Here is a 21,745-nt window from a genome sequence, read left to right as displayed (position 1 = left end):
AATAAACAGATCAATAAATAAATAAAGCACAGTTTAAAAGACTTACTTTCCCAGCAATGCAGGTTACATTCTGAAGGCTCATTGAAACAGAACAGCAAAGCCTTTTTATATTAAAAAAATTGTCTTTCAATGGCGGTGCATCTCTGCTGGGATTTGCGGGGAAGATATATCTGTGCTGGCACTTGCAGGGAAGATAGATCTCTGCTGGAACTTGCAGGGAAGATAAATCTCTGCTGGAACTTGCAGGGAAGATAAATCTCTGCTGGAACTTGCAGGGAAGATATATCTCTGCTGGGACTTGCAGGGAAGATATATCTGTGCTGGCACTTGCAGGGAAGATAGATCTCTGCTGGAACTTGCAGGGAAGATAAATCTCTGCTGGAACTTGCAGGGAAGATATATCTCTGCTGGGACTTGCAGGGAAGATAAATCTCGATGGAACTTGCAGGGAAGATAAATCTCTGATGGAACTTGCAGGGAAGATATATCTGCTGGGACTTGCAGGGAAGATAAGTCTCTGCTGGAACTTGCAGGGAAGATAACTCTCTGCTGGGACTTGCAGGGAAGAGAAATCTCTGCTGGGACTTGCAGGGAAGATAAATCTCTGCTGGGACTTGCTGGGCAGATAAATCTCTGCAGTGATTTGCAGGGAAGATGAATCTCTGCTGGGACTTGCAGGGAAGATAAATCTGTGCTGGGATTTGCAGGGAAGATAAATCTCTGCTGAAACTTGCAGGCAAGATAGATCTCTGTTGGAACTTTCAGGGAAGATATATCTCTGTTGGAACTTGCAGGGAAGATATATCTCTGCTGGAACTTGCTGGACAGATAAATCTCTGCTGGAACTTGAAGGGAAGATATATCTCTGATGGGATTTGCGGGGAAGATAAATCTGTGCTAGGACTTGCAGGGAAGATAAATCTGTGCTGGGACTTGCAGGGAAGATAAATCTCTGCTGGGACTTGCGGGGAAGATAAATCTCTGCTAGGATTTGTGGGGAAGATAAATCTGTGCTGGGACTTGCAGGGAAGATAAATCTCTACTGGGACTTGCAGGGATGAAACGCCTAACTCAAAATGGCATTACTATTTTATGAGAGTTGAGGGAATGGTTGACTAATTCTGTAGGAAGTAAAGAAAATGTGCAGTAAAAACGTGAAATCAGTGTCGGATGTCACAGGAAACAATGACAATTCTGTTTGAACTCATGCACCAAGAAAGGCACTATCATAAAGTCAAAACATTGATAAGTCTAAGTCTTACTGATTGAGTAAGACCAAAGAAAATGCTTCAATTATTATCATAGATCTTTTGTCTGTTTCTGATTTTTGTTTGTCTTTTACGGAATACGTGGACTTTTCAGTACACTGCATTGTTAACCATCTTCCCTTGTAATCTGAAGGCAGTGAACCCTGAAACAATGTTTTAGCAATAGCTCAGTGTTGTGCTATAGTTACCCAACATTGACCTACACACTTCCTGAATAGCAAAATACACCATGAGAGTTACACTGAGCCAAACACTAGGAGAAACCAGAGTCAAGATTAGAGTGGTGCTGGAAAAGCACAGCACCGCAACATCCTGCTCCTCGGATGTTGCCTGACCTGCTATGCTTTTCCAGCACCACTCTAATCTTGACTCTGATATCCAGCATCTGCAGTCCTCAACTTCGAGTAGGAGAAACCAGCACAAGGCCCCATTGTGGAAGCTGGTCAAATCAAGTTGAGCTTGGCACTGACTGTGGAGTCCCATTCTTGAGGATGGGTAATAATAATATAAAATATCAACTCAAGTGCTTCGTAGCATGTTCATAACATCTTCAAAACTAAAATTTAAATTCATGTAAATCTGATTTTTCAGCTAAAAATAACATTTAATTACAGCTCCACACCTATAGCTTGCTTCCTTATTCCTCCTGCCCTGACTGTAGGTTAACTCCTGGCCATTTTACAAATAGACTTTGGAGAGGCCAGGGTTTGTTACACTTTAAGGATTTTTATTCCTGTACTATCAGTCAATCAGAGAATTGTAAATTGCAACAGCATGACAAAGCATGATGGGCCAAATGTTGGCCACACGGTAAATGCTTAATGTTTCATAATCTCACAAGATTTAAATTAGATTCTAATTGAAAAACAAATTATGATACTGCCTGAGATAAAGCTGCCAGTTTCAAAATAGAATAAAGATATCCTCTTTATAATGAAAGGTCTGTAAACTGGGAGTTTGTTCTCAGTTCTCAGGCTTTCTTAGTTCTCTGGCTCCTGTGGCTCAATTATAGCTAATGTGCCTTATTGACACACTAGTGCCTTCTCCTGATACAAAAATGTTTACTGATACACACAGACTTAAAACCAATATAACTTAAGTAAAACTAGAAGTTGAATCTAACTGCATGCTTCATCTCAACCATACCATAACTCGCATAATTGACACACACAGACCTACAGCAAAAATAACTACAAAAGCTTCGACCATCTGTTTGGGAATGGGACTGATTCTGAGATAATACAGCATTGCCTGTTCACACTAATTGTGGCAGGGGGAGGGGGGAAGGAAGCATTATGAAGCCAATTCTCTATGGTTATGAAAACAATGTGGGCCAATGTCATGCAACCTTCTCCTTCCCCCTTTATGCCATAAAAGAGATCCACGTTGCTAACAGGAGATTCTGATCAAGGCTCTTTAAACTGCAGAGCCCATCCTTCCAATCTGAAAACTCCCGCCAGTACAGAACTGTCGGACAATGGCAAACTATACCCACTTTTCACAGCAGTCAGCTCCTGTATTCTGATAAGTAAAGATCCAGAATCATAGTCAGCCATATTACTTGGGCTGTCAAATGGTAGGTACATAAGGTAAGATTGAGGTTGGATGCCAGGAGGGTAGGGTTCCAGGTGGGTGGGGTGCCAAGGCACAGGATCGCCAAGTAAGTGATGGGCTATTGAGGTTAGAGCGGGGTGGACTGAATATAACGGACCTGGTGAGGGGACTGAAACGAAAGTGATTGAAGCTTGGGGTGGGGGGGTGGGGGTGTCAGGTCTCTGGAGGATTGCTGAGTCCTGCACATGGTCCTGTCAGGGCTGGTGATGGAGGAGATAGATTGTCCCAGGTCCCGGAGTGTGAGGGGGCATCTGGTCAGGGTCTGGGAGAAGTATTTTCGGTGTGGTGTGAGGATGCTTTTAGAGGGCATCAGAAATAGGGAGTTGCCCATTGGAATCCGCAATTTTCCAGGAAACTCCTTTGAGTCTGCTTGATGGGAATTCACTGGGGTCCCCATACGTAACTCCCATGTATGCATCAGAAATGACAGCCTGGCCATCACAAAATCCAGGCCAACTGTTTTTGTCAGATAACCGTTAAAATATAATTTGGTTCTCTGAGGCACATATCCATGGGCAAAATTACGCAATGCACCACCAGTCAGGTCAGAGAGTGGGGGTTTGGGCGGTGGGACCGAAAGGACGGGGATGGGGGTGGGTGGGAGGGGCAGTCCTGGAATGAAAGCTGGAGATAACAAGGAGCGGTTTGGGGCTGGAATGGGAGGGGGAGTGGTTTGAGATCAGAATGAGGGGGGTTGGGTCTGGTTGGGGAAGGAGGAGTTTGGATCTGATAGGGGGGAGGAAGGTTTTGGGTCTGGTTGGAGAAGGAGGGGTTTGGGTCTGGGTGGGGAAATGAGGGAGTTTGGGTCTGGGTGGGGAAATGAGGGAGTTTGGGTCTGGGTGGGGAAATGAGGGAGTTTGGGTCTGGGTGGGGGAAGGAGGGGTTTGGGTCTGGGTGGGAAAAGGAGGGGTTTGGGTCTGGGTGGGGAAAGGAGGGAGTTTGCGTCTGGGTAGGGGAAGGAGGGAGTTGGGTCTGGGTGGGAAAAGGAGGGGTTTGGGTCTGGGTGGGGGAAGGAGGGAGTTGGGTCTGGGTGGGGAAAGGAGGGGTTTGGGTCTGGGTGGGGAAAGGAGGGAGTTGGGTCTGGGTGGGGAAAGGAGGGGTTTGGGTCTGGGTGGGAAAAGGAGGGGTTTGGGTCTGGGTGGGGAAATGAGGGAGTTTGCATCTGGGTGGGGCAAGGAGGGAGTTGGGTCTGGGCGGGGAAAGGAGGGAGTTTGCGTCTGGGTGGGGGAAGGAGGGAGTTGGGTCTGGGTGGGGGAAGGAGTGGTTTGGGTCTGGGTGGGAAAAGGTGGGGTTTGGGTCTGGGTGGGAGATGAAGGGTCAGATCCAGATTTGGGAGTGCAGGAAGGGAAAATGGCAGTGGAACAAGGAGTGTCAGGCATGAAGCAGACAATCGAAGGGATCAGTATTAACTATGACCCAGCATGATTCCAGTAAGAATTCTCAGGGCAAGAGGGGAGAGCCAGGGCTTAACTTCTTTAAAGGCTGTAAATCCTGATGTTATGAGTCAGTTGCATTTAAACAAAAGAGATACAAGACATTGGTAAATGAAACGTGTTGCATTATACATCAACTGCAGATGGAGTCAGAACACACAGCAGCATTACTGAGTCAAACTATATTGCCCATGTTTAAAAGGTTCCTCACGACTTATAGAACTGTGTTAAAACATTTTTTCGGTTCTCACAGCTGGATGACATTTAAATTTGCGACCATTTTCGATGAGACAAGAAGAACTTAAAATAATTAAAACACAAATGCAAACTTCAGTAGAATAGAGTGGTCGAATGCCCTACTTAAGGCTTATCTTTCTCTAAAGCATGGACTAAAACATAACATTTTTACCTGAGGGATTAAGGGTACGATCCAGGAAATTGACAAGTATAAAACAATGACGTCCAATTTCTTTTGGAATCCATGTTAGCTGCAAGTTGAACTTGTACATATTAGTTTGAATGGTTTGGACAATGTTTAATCAAAAATCACAACGGTCCTGATACATGAGATCTCCTTATTTATATATTGTCTATTCCATCAGTTTCTGGAGATATTTTTGTAATACGTTAGAAGCTATACCTAATATGGCATGTTCTTCCAATACCATCCATTTGGCCTAATTAATGCACCACAGAAACTAGGAAGGCCGAATCCTCCTAATGCCAAATAAAAAATATTCAATTCACCTTCTACAGTCCTTGTCGATATATGATGGAGATAGAACTAGTTATTTGACTATTTCTTATTCTACAACAGATGTAGACATAATGGAAAAAAATCCCCAGTGGCAGAAAAAATTAGGAACTATCACTTTTAAAGTCACCTATCTCCATATGTCATATCCCAATTTACTTTAATCTGTCATGTAAAATATAACTCATCAAACCTCCTTGACAGCACCCTCCAAAAGTCATGCGCTCTGTACAAACAAGTCCGTATTTCAAGGAGGTGTTTATTTAAGCAAAAAGGTGATGAAACAAAGGAAGCAGCACTGAACACTGTCTGAGCAATTTCTCTCTCTGTCCTTCAAGAAGAAAAGACTTCTGGTGACAATTCTGATTAAAAATAAACTTCAGGACAGTGAAAACCCAAAACAATAACTGCAATATTCTCTGCTACTGAGAGTGCCTGAAATAATCTAGCCAGCTATAGTCTCAGTTTAGACCTATAATTCACAACAACACCTGAGAAACTTTAAACTGTAAATTATTTTATCTTTCTTTTGTACTGGACACTATTCCCTTTCAACTTTCCATTTGTGTGTATGTGTGTGTATGTGTGTGTATCTGCATGTGTCTGTATATGTGTGACTGTGTGTGTTTGTGCCTGTGTCTATGTGAGTGTGTGTGTTTGTGTCTGTGTCTATATGTTTGTGTTTGTCTGTGTGTGTTTGTATACCTATCTGTATGTATGTGTTTCTGTCTGTCTGTGTGTGTTTGTGTACATGTCTGTACGTGTGTGTTTGTCTTTGTGTCTGTGTGTTTGTATACATCTGTATGTGTGTATGTTTGTGTTTGTGTCTGTGTGTGTTTGTATACATGTCTGTATGTATGTGTGTTTGTGTCTGTGTGTGCTTGTGTGCATGTCTGTATGTGTGTTTGTCTGTGTCTGTGTGTGTGTTTGTATACATGTCTGTATGTGTGTTTGCGTTTGTCTGTGTCTGTGTGTGTTTGTGTACATGTCTGTATGTGTGTTTGTGTTTTCTGTGTCAATGTGTGTGTGCTTGTGTCTGTGTTTGTATTTGTGTTTGTGTCTGTGTGTGTTTGTGTACATGTATATATGTGTGTTTGTGTTTATCTGTGTCTGTGTGTGGTTGTGTCTGTATCTGTGTTTGTGTACATGTCTGTATGTGTGTTTGTGTTTGTCTGTGTCTGTGTGTGTTTGTGTACATGTCTGTATGTGTGTTTGTGTTTCTGTGTCAATGTGTGTGTGTTTGTGTTTGTGTGTGTTTGTGTCTGTGTGTGTTTGTGTACATGTATATATGTGTGTTTGTGTTTATCTGTGTCTGTATGTGTGTTTGTGTTTCTGTGTCAATGTGTGTGTGTTTGTGTGTGTTTGTGTTTGTGTCTGTGTGTGTTTGTGTACATGTATATATGCGTGTTTGTGTTTATCTGTGTCTGTTTGTGTGGTTGTGTCTATCTGTGTTTGTGTACATGTCTGTATGTGTATGTGTTTGATGTTTATCTGTGTCTCTGTGTGTTTGCGTGTCTGTATGTGTGTTTGTATACATATCTGTATGTGTGTTTGTGCACATGTCTGTATGTGTGTGTTCGTGTCTGTGTGCATATGTGTACATGTCTGTATGTGTGTATGTTTGTGTCTATGTGTATGTGTGAGTATGTGCATATGTGTTTGTGAACAGCATGTGATATTACAGAGGCCACATGCTAAATGTTGCATATTTAATGGTTTTCTCAGGCTAGCAGTTATACAATTTATCTTTCTTACATTCAAGTAAACCATATAATTTTCCAGTGAAAACAAAATTTAATTGGAGAAAGATATAGCTGTGTGTGAGAAAGAACTTAAACCACTGTTTCAGTCTAGCAGGATGGTTGAGAAAAGTGGAGCCGATTCAGCGCTCTGGAAAATTTAAATTACATTATCTTCCCTTTTCTGCTGAACACTGCCCCTTTATAACTTTGTATATGTGTGTGTACCTATTTGTGCATGTATAGGTAAGGATGTATATGTGCACCTATGCATATGTGCATAGACATGTGTGACTATGTATCTATGTGTATGCGCCTGTTTCATACATGTATGTGCATACCTATGTATATGTGTCTGTATGTACATGTGTGAGTATATTCATGTCTATACCTATGTATATGTCTGTATGTGTACATGTGCATTTATTTATGTATGCCTATGTGCTTGTTTTAATGTGTTAATGGATATGTGGTATGAGTACAAGTATACATGTGTGGAACATGAGGGATGTGTTTGCAACACTCAAAATAATTACCTGTTTGAATATCACCCTATCTCGGTCCAAATAATCTGGAACCTTCACATCAGAATTTTGGTATCCTGAATATTTTAGTTGTTGTGCAGTTTCAATGAATCTTCCACAGTAGTCAATCCCAATTACCTAGTGCAAAGAAATAAAGGGCATGTCGTGATATGAAGTGCTTGACATAAATAGCATGCTGAGGAAGTTCTCAATCCCTGCAGCATCTTGGTCAGACACTGGAGGGGAGGACTAGAGGGGGTCTTCACCGATTACACATATTGGGAAAGGGGTGATGATGGTGACAGATTTTGGGAGAAAAAGGAAGAGGGAAATGAAATGATAGCTTGCAAGGATTTGCTTTTTGAGGAGGGGGTGAGGATTCCAGACTTAAAGGAGAGGGACAATAGATGATGAGACAGAACTATCCAAGATGTCAGCTATATGAGGAAAGGAACCTAATAGTCAGCAGTTCAGGTGGACTAAGGAGGAGGGAACAGGAGGTGGAACTCATGGACAGGATGAGCTCAGAGAGGGTGAGGGAGATAGAACGATGTAAGGTCCGGGCCAGGACATGGCGGTTTTGAAGGAGAGTGGCCCGGTGGGTTTGTGATGTGGGGATGCGGAAGTGATTGAAACAGTTGATTGAATTGTCTCAATGTTAATGACAAAAACATTTTTGCGGCTTTCACATTTACTGGCAGATGACAGCAGGACCGGATAGTGTTTTATATAATTCGTTAGGTCTTGTGATGAATGGTTAAACCAGTTAGCCACCATATCCTTTCAAATGTGTGTCTCTTAGACTTAAGAAAGCAGAAATGAGGGCAGTATCAGGGGACTGGAGATAGCTGAGAGAGAGAGAGAGAAAGAGGGAGAAAGAGAGAGGGAGAAAGAGAGGGAGAGAGAGAGAGAAATAGTTTAATGGGAGCGAGGGCAGCAGATTTTGAGGTGAGATGCTGAGTGATCAGAATCAATAGCTAGACTGCTGGGATTTTGAAAGTGCAGTTGTAAGTGAATTGAGCGATGACATTTTTCTTGGGACAGGTACTGAAATCTGGAACATCGGGGTGTGATGGGGGTGGGGCAGTGAACAGAGATGGCCTCATCTGCCAGTGATACAAAAGCAGTAGTGAGGCCAAGAAATGAAACGGTCAAGCAAACAACCATGAGTGTGAATTATGATGTTTACGTGGAGGACGGAGAGATTAGCAAGGACAGGGAGGGCAGTTAACTCAAAGGAGAGGCAACTTGGTTGGGACGGAAGTTGAAATCGCTGAGGATGAGAAATTGCTCAGTGTAGAGGCAATGGGAGAACATTTGCGAAAATATCTCAGTGAGAAAATACTGATGGCATCAGACGGATGGCAGAGAACAAGGATTTTAAATGGAAGTTGAAAGAGATTCAGTGAGATTCTCAAAGGAGGAGAAAGTGCGAGTAGAGTAGAGCAGTCAGGCCACGATGTGGTCTAATGATAGGAGCCTCACACTACGCCCACAGTCTTGGCACAGCAAGTGGTGGAAGGTATAGGGAGGGTTCCATTGAGTAGGAAGGTGTTGTCCCCTCTCAGCCAATTTCTATCAAGACCATAGTATTAATACAATCATCCCCTGGTAAGTTCTCAATAATATGTGCCTTGTTCACAAGTGAACAGACATCATAGAAAGAGAGGTCGAGAGGGGAAGTGAGAACTGATTCATTGGCAGAGAGCACAGAGTAAGGACTGAGAGGCTGAGTTGGATGGGAAGGAGCTAAGCAAGATTAGGTACTGGGCTGGAAGGGCAGCATTGTGGGATGGGACAGAAGGAATCGCTGCTCAGAAAAATTCATGCCGACAAAGGGTGGGATAACAGTTAAGTCTCCCTCTGCTGCTGTAAATTACATTATGTTTGGGCATCAGGAGAGAATAGGGTCAGACCCATCTACAATGCTGTAAATGGCTACTTTCTACACCCATGTTTAGAGAATGGTCATGTTCAGATTTATACTTGTAGCCAATAGAAATAGAACAAAATTCAATAACAACAAAAGGAGAAAGAAGGGGAGAATAACATATTTAGAATATAGATATGTAAGGTCAGTTAAAATGTCACCTTGCAAAACAACTGGGTTAACATGAAGGAGATGAGACCAGTTCCACTGCCTAGAACAAGGCATGTGCTGCCAGCTAGCTGCTGTTCCTTGATCACCCGATTGCACACTCCATACAACTGGCTGCAGTAACTTGCTTTGCTCAGGTCTCCGTACTCCAGCTCAAGCTGTTCCTGTGTAAATTATACAGTACAACAAGAATATTTCCACAATATACAAGGAAAAGAACATGAGGAGTTTTATAACCAGGTGAGAACTCCGAGACCCAGCAAACTGCTCCCCTTTATAAAGCTCTTAGCTGAGTAAAGAAAATGTATAAAGTATTTATTTATGATTTTGTTTCAGTCACCTTCCTCTATGTGGAGCACATCTCAGAACACCGCTTATTTTCTCTGGCCACTTCAAAGGCCTTCCATGAAATGTAAGTTTGCTTTCGAATTGAAGCTTTCTGCCTCATGTAAATTCATAATCCTGGTTTCTAATGCATGCCATGACTGAGATTGCAAATTAACTGGAATCTGCACCCATTTGGGTGAGTGTTTGCTTCATGAGACTATGATCCAAAATAAATAGAGTACTCTGTTGCCAGTGGAAAGATATAATAAGGTGGTCTTTGCCAATATTATCTGCTCCAGGGTGTGTGGATAAGCTCTACCTTTTCAAAGTAGCTGGACCACCAATCTGTGCACATGTTGGGAAAATATCTCATTCTTTGTTACTGCCAGATCAAATTTTGACTGGATGATTCTGATATGAGGAGCTATATAAAATAGTTCAGCAAAGTGGACTTGATTATCTTTAAAACTAAGAAGCTTTATTGGATGACCTCAATGACGTGTTCAAGTTCGTGATGTCGATTGACAATATCGATCCAAAGAAATGCCTAACTTTGGGAAATGTTTTAATACTAAGGACCAAAGTAAAAAGAACAGGTAAGTGGAGAGTCAAAAAAAATCTTTCAGAACTTTCATGTTTCTTGTTCATCAAAAACAAAGTATGTAAATTGATTTGAGCCACACTTGAGACATCCTAGGCCCTGTATCTTCAATACTAATCCACTGACAGGTTTGATGCCACACAGTGTTCTGACTTGAAATCACATAAAGCTAATTGTTGATATATGCATTTAAATATATCCTTAACTTTCCGTGTGCTGGAAACCTAGTCTCAGCCAGTCTGGCAGTCGTGAATAACAAGGTGGATGAAAATACTTCCATACCCAGAAAGGACCAATCAATATGGTTCGGCACTGAGGGACACAGGTAGAACTTTGGCTGTTATGCTATTTCCTTTCACATTCAAACAATAACATGGACATTGTCTCAACAATACTTCTTTTTGGAAGTGGTTCTGAGCCATAATTAAACGTACTCAAGGTTTATGAGGATGTTGCCTGGTATGAAAGGTGCTAGCTATGAAGAAAGGTTGAGTACGTTAGGTTTATTTTCATTAGAAAAAGGAGATTGAGGGGGGACCTGATTGAGGTTTATAAAATCATGAAGGGTATAGACAGGGTGGATAGAGACAAGCTTTTTCCCAGGGTGAAGGATTCAATAACGAGAGGTCACGCTTTCAAGGTGAGAGGTGGAAAGTTTAAGGGGGATTCACGTGGCAAGTACTTCACACGGAGGGTGGTGGGCATTTGGAACGCGTTGCCAGCAGAGGTGGTAGAGGCAGGCACGGTAGATTCATTTAAGACGCAGCTGGATAAATGCATGAGTAGGGGGGAGTAGAGGGATACAGATGCTTAGGAATTAGGCGACAGGTTTAGACAGTACATTTGGATCGGCTCAGGCTTGGAGGGTTGAAGGGCCTGTTCCTGGGCTGTAAATTTTCTTTGTTCTTTGTTCAAACATTAATTCTTTGATGTTCAGAGCTTGCACATGTTGTCTTATGCTGATAGTAGTCCCCAGGAAGAAAACTCTTGTTCTATTTATTGCTCAGTGGAAAAATAAACAGTTTCTGAGCTTTACTGACCAGGAAGGTTGCCCTTTGCAACTCGTTTCTGGTTTTGGCTGGACCAATGCAGAGACAGAAGGCACAGTGATGCACTGCTGCTCCTAGTCTGGCCCACACTCTGATGGATTCGTTGTCCTGGGCCTTGAGAGATAGGACAAAGCATCTCAGGCCCTTGGGATAGAGAGAAAAAAAACCCTGTAATGATTCCTATTCTTGTTCACTGCTCTGTTAAACCTGTTGGAAAGTTTGTTTATTGAGCGAGGATACAGCTTGTTTCTGGTATTCCCCCACTCTCTTTTCCCACAGTTGAATAGCCTGTGGACCGCAGCTCATCACTGGACTCAATTATGATGAACAGGTTATGTTGCATTTTACACATCTGAACTATTTCTATGAGGAGTGGAAAAGAAACATCAGAGAAAATAACTGGAGAAGAAAATTGAATATTAGCATGACATTACCCACAGGTTCTATAACACGATTACTGTGAGCCTTGCGTGGAGCATCCATTATAACAGAAAGCAGCAATTCCAGGATCAAATATGAAAATCTTCATGGTTGACATTGGGATTTAATGTCACAATTATTCATGGGAGTGCTATTTTACTCATTTTTGATGTACCTCTACTTAATCAATACTATTTAGAATACATTTGATCCAAGTCACTTAATTCATCTTATCCAAAACTTGCGAAAAAAAAAATCTTTCAGCGAATCTAGATACATCAAACCGTTAAGTGAGCTTATTGAGGCTGCTGGCTTCAGAAAGATGCAGCATTGCCCTACCTGCACAGCAACATCCGTCTCATACCGCAGCTGAGTGTTGGCACTGGGAACGGTGATCATTTGCACAGTCTCCTTGGGAACAGTGATTGAGTTATCTGGTGAAAACACATGTCTCTTCAGTAAAAAATCCCTTTACTGTGGAAAATGCCTGAAGAGTTCCAATGCAAAGCCTAAAGATGCTTTTCTTGTTTTGCAAACTGTTGAACATCATACAAGATATGACCACGGCGCTCCTAAAGTTAAAGGCACATTTCAGCCATACGGACAATATACTATTAGATTCTTCAGACAGAAGGTTTAAGGCATGATGCAACAACTTTGTTACACTGCCAATTACCTCAGATCATATTTTGATCATTTTTTTGAATTATCAATTATCAAATGTGATTGCTTAAACCCTTTAAGATACAAAGCCAACAGTGACACTGTTTTATTCCTCAAACTAGGAAATTTAGCACTTGCAGAGGCAAGCTATACTTCCAATGATGCCCACATCCTCATTTCGAATCTTGCCCTGCACGCATTTCAATCAAAGAAGTCTCACATTTTAAAAAGTGATCAGAAACCTAAAGCCACCTTCAATGTTGTTGATATCGTGGGAGCAGCATTCATCTATGTCCACTGGCATGACACCAGTTTGACAACATGGAGGTGAATGTGATGCAAGATTAGGATTTCAACCTGTTTATAACAGTGAAACTGGAGCATCGCATCAGAGCGATTATGTCATATCAGAGACTGAAGAAAAGGACACTAGGTCATGTCCCTGGCAACTAACAAGGTGAGAGTGTAATAAATGACAGAACATCAGGTTATAGTTCAACAGGTCTATTTGAAATCACAAGCTTTCAAAGCTCTGCTCCTTCATCAGGTGAAATGACACTTCACCTGACAAAGGAGCAATGCTCCAAAAGCTTGTGATTTCAAATAAACCTGTTGGACTATAACCTGGTGTTATGTGATTCTAACTTTGTCCACCCAGTTCAACACTGGCACCTCCACATCAAGGTGAGAGTGTACAAAAATATGATGGGATATCTTTAAAATTTAGAGAATGTTAGCAAGCATTGAAGCAGAATGCAATTTTTCAAGTATTTAAGTTTGTATTTAAATAATGGTCAACAGTATTCAACAGTCTGGTTATCCTAAACCATTAATAGTTAATTACAATAAAAGAAACAAGGGGTTAGGATATGTGTGTGCAGCTGTGTTGTTTATCAACTGCAAATATTGACACTCTAAGGTGACAATGCTGGAAACACTTTTGTTTCCGATATGTTCAATATTTCCAAGAAATGATGATGTGATTTGACCCACATGAAGGAAAATGACTAAATTTACTGATAATACAAAATAATAAGATGAACTTCACTCTAAAACTTGAGCTTCAAAAATAATTAAACAATGAGTCATGACGAAGAATCATAGCCCTGAATTACTTAGGAACACATTGAACTTTTAAGAAATAAGGGTTGTTGTGTTTTCTTTTTGAAGAAAAAGGACATACAAACCAGAGGTGGTTGAGAATGCAATTCAGAGCCTGTCTGGAAAATTGAAAGAGCATGGAATGTTGCCTGGAAGGGTGTCAAAGAATTTCAAAAGGCACGTCAAAGGAAGAAATACAATGCAAACATCTGAAGCATCTTCAATGAGTTACAAACTAGATTGTGGTCATGATGTGGGGTCACAAAAAGCTGGCTGGGTGTAAGATACAACTGTGTTTTAATTACTAAGAAGCTCATCCTATCTTTAGCTCAAGAAACCTGGTTAAGTTTAAAAGATAAAAACATTGGAATTAGGAGAGGGAAGGGATCCTTTCTTTCAAGTTAATCCTGTTGCAACCAACAAACGGAGCGTTCGAATGAAGAAAGGGAGCCAGATCTTCGAGAAAATGTTCTAATTCAAAGAGTCATAACATACTGGGTCACTTGCCCAGGGACTAGTTAAAACAAAAGATATAGGTGGGCAGGTGGTGTATTTTCAAAGACTAAATAGGGATCAGAGTATACACAGAATGGAAAGATACAGATTATACCGAACCTGAGGGGTCCAAATACCAAATTCCCTGAAAGTCCAAATGCATATTGATAGTGTGGGTAAAAGGTAGATAGTGGGGGGTTTAATTGGGTATATAATTTAATATTCTGACAATATTGGGCTGTCTGAAATTGTTTTGTATGAATCCGATTCACAAGAAAAATACGAGGCCATAGGTATGATGAGAGGCATGAGTTTCTCTAACTATTACCACTTGACTATAGAATGAGATTCATGCAGTTTTATAAAATCAGGATGGATCTGATAATGAATAGAAGTGGTTTGCCCAAACTGTGGAACCAGTGATGGGGGATTACCATTGAAGAGAGTAAGAAAAAGAAAGGTTCTCTGTGCAGAGAGTACTGGGCATGTATTGTTTTGTGAAGGGGAATGGTTATTGCAGAAATCCATATGCTTCTGAAACAGGACTATACCAGGTTATTGGGGAGAAGGCCGGATGTGAGGTTAGTTTTGGATTGTACCATCAGAAAGCTGGCACAGACGTGATAGGTCCAGCTGACTTATTCAATACTGTGAACCTCTCAGTTAGAGATTGCCCCAAAACTAAAAGTGCTGTTAAAGCAAACAAATAAATATAACCATTCCTAGTCACCCCACCTCAGGAGCACTGGGAGGCAGCACACGGGGGTTCATATCTTAATCTGAGAAAAATATTCAAACTTATTGATTCCCTTCAGCTTTCTAATTGAGATGCTGTGTTTCAAGTATTTGTGTTAAAGTTTCAAGCTAACAGATCTATATTACTATCCTTAAAAATACACTTCACTGTAATGCACCATCTCTTCTAAACAAAATTAGATCAACTCCCTTAGGTTTTTACTCTTAATATACACATTTGGTTTCTAGATGCATTATCATTGTTTCCCTTTCTCCCCACTGAAAGACATTCATGGGATTTGGGACTTCTCTGATTTGGAAGGCATTTTCATGTCAGATGGTGAATGGCCCCAAACTGTGTGGTGATTCTCTTGTCTATACCTGGAGTAATTGTCTCAGCATTCACCACTCTCACTGGAGTTTTCAACAGACCACATGTTCTGACCAAGCGAAAACCCAGGTGTTGGAAAAAGTGCCTCCGGAAGGCAAACCTTGCAAATCGTGATGCCTCGTCACCTGTCGAGATCCAAGAACCACCCTGTTGACACAATAAAATCAAAGCCAATAATCCCAGCAGGAATGCAATTTTCATCAAATCTTCCTCAGGCTTTCCAAAGGCACAGCCAATGAAATGCTGTCGAAATGCCGTCACTATTGCAGTGTTAAGCAAATAAGTCAGCCAAATTTGGCACAGTAAGATCCCACAAACTTCAATGACAAAATAACCAGATCATTTTTGTTGGAGATATTGGTCAGGCCATCAGGAGATGACTTGTTGGTCTCGGAAAAATGCCAAGTTTTAAAAAAATATTTATATTGAGAGGATTTGTGATCTTACCTCAACAATCCAAAAGACAGCAACAGTGCAACTCTCCCTCAGTACGGCACCAAAGTATAACTGAGTTTCCATGTGGAGTCTCTGAAGTGGATCTTACATTTCTCAGCAAAGGAGCAAGAATGCTTCCTCTGACCTCATGATAATGTATTGTTTCTGATTCAATAGGCTTCCACATCAAGGCTGAAGGAGTCTTTCCTTTCAAATATCAGCCGAATGTCACCAATTTGGTCACTCTGTCATATCCAATTACCTCAGCAAAGTCACTGTAAATCCTTTGCAGTTCCAAAAAATTATCAAGCGATGATATATTTATCCATCTTCACACTGCTACCACTTAATCTTCTCTCTTCTTGAGCATGTATGATTGTGCACCCAGTGAGGAAAGGGAAGTTCTTTATGGAGAAATAAAGTCTACACCTATTCCTAAATCTCCAAATCTGATTTCTGACCAGATCTTTACTCAGATTCATATTGAAGGATTTAATCAAGTCAATCTCAGACATTCCCTTAAATAAAAAACTATGACGGCTTTCAACGCTTTCATTGAGAGATACTTATTACATCTCATAAACTAATATTTGCGTGTTGGAAGGGGAGTGGCTTGTAGGTGTACTGCCCACTCCCACCCTCCCCAGCTCTGTCAGAAGCGAAGTTGATATCTAACTGAGTGACCTTAAACAAAACCAGCACCCGGCCGCAATGCACTCTGGACAATCTTAAAAAGGACTTCTGCCCTTCAGAGAAAGGATGCCCCACCTTCAAGAGCTGCTGGCGAATTAGCACAGAACCGAGTAGTGTACAAGTAATCTCTGGGAAGAATGGATAAGACCATAAGACATAGGAGCAAAAATTAGGATATTCAGCCCATCACGTCTGCTCCGCCACTCAATCATGGCTGATAAATTTCTCGACCCCATTCTCCCACTTTCCCTACATAACCCTTGGTTCCCTTGATAGTCAAGAATCTATCTATTTCAGTCTTAAATATATTTAATGACCTATGCTCCATAGCCTTCTGAGGCAGTGAATTCCATAGGTTAACCACTCTCTGGCTGAAGACATTTCTCCTGGTCTCCGTTGCAAAAAGTTTTCACTTTATTCTAAGGCCGTGCCCACGGGTCCTAGTCTTTCCTACCAATGGAAACATCTTCCTAACATCTACTCTGTCCAGGCCATTCAGTATTCAGTAAGTTTCAATTAGATCCTCCCTCATCCTTCTAAACTTCATCGAGTATAAACCCGGAGTCCTCAAATGTTCCTCATATGTTAAGCTTTTCATTCCTAGGACCATTCTTGTGAACCTCCTCTGAACATGCTCCAGGGTGGGTACTTCCTTCCTGAGATATTGGGCCCAAAACTGCACTCTATATTCTAAATGTGGCTTTACCAGAGCCTTATAGAGCCTCAGGAGTACATCCCTGCTTTTATATTCATTGGCAATTCAGGAAAGGTAATCTGAACTTTTAGACAGACACAGAGCAGGAAACCTAGGGTTGAATACAAGGGACGATGATGAGCTTTGCTGGTTAGCATATAATGGCAAGAGGTGGATTGATGGCTGAAGGACCTCAGTAGGCCAAAGGGTGAGCAGCACCTTAACCAGCTCCATCTTGCCAGTCTGAGTCAGGGGTTGACAGGAAGGCCATCCGGTCAATAGGAAGATGGTGCAGTAACAGAAAGATGGAACTGGGGATTGGGAGGAGGTGGATGGGATGGAGACGAGTGGATGGGAAGGAGGTGGGTGGGAAGGAGGTGGGCAGGAAGGAGGTTAATGGGAAGGCTGGGCATGGGGGTGGTGAATATTGGAACTCCTATACTCACTGATTTGCCATAATTTAGATGGGAAAGCTAAAAAAAACTCTAGGAAAACTGGGATTTATGCAGTCATTTTCAATAGCTCCTCATAAAAGTCCTGGCCATTGATCTGGAAAACTCCCATGAAGGGCATTTCTTTAACATATAGAAAACACTGGCAGCCATTTCAAGAGAAAGTAAAGACTTATCAGTGTGATCTTGAAGGATGGAAGCTGAGGGGAGGAATTGCTAGGTTAGGGAAGGCTGCATTTATCTTTCTGGAGACTAGAGGTACACATCTGCTTTTCCTCACTTTACACAAATGCAATTCACAGTCCAGATGGGCTGCTTTTTCAGCTGCAAAGATAGTGTGGATCAAATTCTCTCTATCACCAGAGCTGCGGGAGCTTCCCTCATTCAGATCCTGGGGAAAAGTGTATCACGCGCTCAATGACATAATTTGGAACTAACTTGTACCCGCCTGCCTCAGATTGCCCACCAGCAAGACCTTGCAGGTTACCATTATAATGGACCCCGAGCTGGTCAGTCACCTTCTGGTTGTTCTGAAGCTTCCCCCCTGCACAGTTCCTGCTCAGTGAACTGAACTAAATGAATCTGACCAATATAGGAAAAGTATTGCGTGGAATATACCAGAATCATTGTATGCTGTCCATCAAAGCTGGAGCTGGAGAAGTCATCATACAGGTACATGGTATCAAACCCTGGAAGACCGTTAAAATGATCTTCTATCCATACCCAGACATTGCCGAACACATCATGAAAACCTGCTTCATTGGGTGGATACATAGTCACGGGCTGCAGAGAACATAAAGGAGAACAATGAACATTGAATGCCAAATTGTGTTTTCAACTCTGATCATTACGACAGTAAAGCTATCAAGGCACTAGAAAAGATCAACCAAATTGATTTCTACTTCAAGCAGCTGAAAATTTGACTGGTGATGAAGAGTTTAGGATAGATTACACTGGAGAAAAGAAGATTCAGTGGAAGTATTATGTAAATAGCCTATATTTTTAAAGGGTTAGGCAAATGACCTCTAGTAATATGCTCATAATTGCCAAAACGTGACACCAAGAGATTGCACCTTTGGATTAAGAGAGAAGCTACACAGACAGATTAAATTGTATTATTTTGAACAGAGGATATCAAAGGGAGCCTCAGATCAGCCTAGGGTCATGCTCTTTAAAACAATTGAAGAGAGCATAGGCAGATAGGCAATACAGTGACCAATTGAGGGTGATTTATTCTGGGTTAGAAGTCGGGACTGCAGAATCCTTGCCTATTGCAATACTTCCAAGGGAAGTTAACTGTCATCCACAAGTAATTTAGGCACAACTACTTTGCCATCAATTCATCACCAGGACTTTTTATTACTTCTTTATGAAATAATAGCCTAAACAAAATCAGGAATCAGAAAAGATTACTTGACCTCAAAAGACTGTTTCCTTTTTGATTATATTAATTCCACTTTTTCAAAAACTGAAGGATCTGTTTCCGTAATGTACATCTCTATGACTCAATGACTCTATGACTCCAATGTACAATTCTGGTCTCCCTGGTATAACAGGAAGGGTTCAGAAAGGATTCACAAGGATTTTGCCAAAGGTGAAAGGTTTGAGCTATAGGAAGAGGCTGAATATGCTGGGGCTGGTTTCCCTGGAGTGTCAGAGGCTGAGGGGTGACCTTATGGAGATTTATAAAATCATGAGAGGCATGGATTGAGTAAATAGACAAATTCTTTTCCTTGGGGTTGGGGGAGTCTAAAACAAGAGGGCAAAGGTTTAAGGGGACAGGGGTAAGATTTAAAAGAGACCTAAAGAGCAACTTTTTCACGCAGAGGGTGATGCGTGTATGAATGAGCTGCCAGAGGAAGTGATGGAGGCTGGTACAATTACAACACTTAAAAAGCATCTGGATGGGTATATGATTAGGAAGGGTTTAGAGGGATATCGGCCAAATGCTGGTAAATGGGACTAGATTAGTTTAGTTGGCATGGACGAGTTGGTCTGAAGGGTCTGTTTCTGTGCTGTACATCTCTATGACTCTCTGACCTGAAGTATCTACAAACAGTATAGTCAGCTAAACATGAAACTAATACCATTACTTTTGAGAAAATTCATGGGTGAACTGACAATGTGTTAGTCAGAATAGAAATTATTCTAAAATTACATTTGTTTTCTTTGGAAGAAGTGGTGCTGTGGTTTGCAAAATTATGATGTAAATTATCAATGTTGATAATTTAATATCTGCGCCTTGATAAAAAGTGTCAGTCATAAAGAACAGAAAGCAAGAAATAGTTTAAATGTTTTGAATTTGTTTTTCTAATGAATGAAGGAATTGAAATAAAAACCGAATCATAGAGTCATACAGCACAGAAACTGACCCTTCTATGGAAACAGACCTTCGGTCCAACTCATCCATGCCCACCGACATTCCAATCTGACCTAGTCCCATTTGCCAGCATTTGGCTGTATCTCTTTAAACCCTTCCTATTCATTTACCCATTCTGATGCCTTTTAACGGTTAGAATAGTACCTGTCTCCACCACTTGCTCTGGCAGCTCATTCCACACATGAACCACCCTCTGCTTGAAAAAGTTGCTCATTACGTCCCTTTTACATTTTTCCCCTCTCACCTTAAATCGGTGCTGTCTAGTTTGGACTCCCCCATCCTAGGAAATGCTGAAGATAGATTAAGGAGGTGGATAGGTGAAGTCCTGTTCAACCAAAGAGACTTTTGTTGTCTACTAGATTTTAAAACTAAATCATATATTGCATTCAATTCTGGTGCCACATTATAGGAAGGAAGGGCTGCGTAGGTTAAGTTATTATATTTTACATTAGGATTAAACCTTGGCACAACATCGTGGGCCAAAGGGCCTGTTCTGTGCTGTACTTTTCTATGTTCTATGTTCTATGTGGAGGACTTGGAGAGGGTTGCAGAAGAGGTTTACCAGGATACTGCCTGGATTAGAGGGTATGAGCTATAAGGAGAGGCTGGAAAAACTTGGGTTGTTTTCTCTGGAGAGGTAGAGGCTGAGGGGAGACTTGATAGAATTCTATAAAATTATGAGATACAAAGATAGACAGTCTGAATCTTTTTCCCAGATTTGAAATGTCTAAAATTAGAGGGGGAGAGGTGAGAGGAGGAAAGTTCAAAGGAGATGTGGGGGCAAGTTTTTTTACACAGAGAGTGGTAGGAGTCTGGAACGCATTGCCAGAGGTGGTGTTGGAGGCAGATATATCAGGGGTTCTTAAGGGACTTTTAGATAAGCATCTAAAGGATGGACTAAGGGTAGGCAGAAGGGATTAGTTCAATTTGGTGTCGTGTTTGGGACAATGTCATAGGCCAAAGGGCCAGTACCTGTGCAGTGCAGTTCTATGTTCTATATTCTTACCAATGTTTTGTCTGCAATGGGTCAATATGGCAACACCTTAATTTCCACTAGGACCCTGCAGCCCTCCGGACTCAATATCAAATTCAATAATTTTAGGGTCTGAACTCCCCCATGCCCTAACCCCTACCACACAGTCTGCCATTACACACTACCTATTCTTAGCCACTAACGGTCTCTATTAACAGCTATTTATCCTCTCAGCCAGATCATCATTAACTCCTGTGTCTGTCCAATTGTTCTTCTCTCTCTTTGGGCTCTATCCGTACCTATCAGTTACTCCTCACCCCCCTCCCCCATTCTCTCTTCTGCATATAAACTGACATTTTCCTAGCTACCACCAGTTCTGAGGAAGGGTCACTGGACCTGAAATGTTCATTTTTGATTCCTATTCACAGCTGCTGCCTGACCTGCTTTTCCAGCAACTTCTGCTTTTGTTTCAACATGGCCATAGTGGCTACAGTATGAAGCTAATAATGGAAAAGAAAATTAATACAAAAGAACTAAATCATGTTTTGAAGGGCTGATATTGAGTGGTAAACTCAAGATCAGGACTGGGCAACACTGGTTACGGGAAAAAGCACAGCAACAAAGTGGCTTGTGTTTGGAAAGACAGAATAAATACAGCACTATGGAAACCAGACAACAGATATAATTTTTAAAAAGTTCCCAAGGTATAAAGCTTTGCTCACCATAGAAAATTGAGATGAATAGAAGAGCAAAGCAAAGGAATCTAAGAAACTGTCCAGGAGAAGGGAAATGGAAAATGACCTGATTATAAAAAATACACATGGAACAAAATGCTAATATCTATAAGTATATTCAGAGTAAGCACTATGAACATGAAATACTGAAACTATGCTTTTTATTCACACA

General features: G+C 41.4%; 1 protein-coding gene across 2 annotated transcripts in view; it reads right to left on the bottom strand.

Annotated features, from left to right (window-relative positions):
* Positions 1 to 21,745, bottom strand: part of LOC122554494 (uncharacterized) — a 75,348-nt gene that overhangs the window by 7,400 nt on the left and 46,203 nt on the right. Inside the window, exons 12-18 of one of the 2 annotated variants that reach the window (XR_006313007.2) lie at positions 18,105 to 18,269; positions 15,203 to 15,359; positions 12,167 to 12,261; positions 9,424 to 9,594; positions 7,345 to 7,470; positions 4,725 to 4,803; positions 47 to 1,121 (exon numbers count right to left, since the gene is read on the bottom strand). Coding sequence is in view for 1 of the 2 variants with exons in the window: in XM_043699615.2 (XP_043555550.2) it covers positions 4,725 to 4,803; positions 7,345 to 7,470; positions 9,424 to 9,594; positions 12,167 to 12,261; positions 15,203 to 15,359; positions 18,105 to 18,269 (793 nt within the window). In the remaining variant the exon portion in view is untranslated. The remainder of the gene's footprint in view (positions 1 to 46; positions 1,122 to 4,724; positions 4,804 to 7,344; positions 7,471 to 9,423; positions 9,595 to 12,166; positions 12,262 to 15,202; positions 15,360 to 18,104; positions 18,270 to 21,745) is intronic. The other variant, XM_043699615.2, reaches the window with a different exon arrangement.

This window comes from Chiloscyllium plagiosum, unplaced genomic scaffold, assembly GCF_037043375.1.
Source record: "Chiloscyllium plagiosum isolate Xiang-an unplaced genomic scaffold, Cpla_swu_hap1 HiC_scaffold_9, whole genome shotgun sequence".
Taxonomy (NCBI): domain Eukaryota; kingdom Metazoa; phylum Chordata; class Chondrichthyes; order Orectolobiformes; family Hemiscylliidae; genus Chiloscyllium; species Chiloscyllium plagiosum.
Note: the sequence above shows the minus strand (reverse complement) of the source record. Positions and strands in the feature narration are given on the sequence as shown.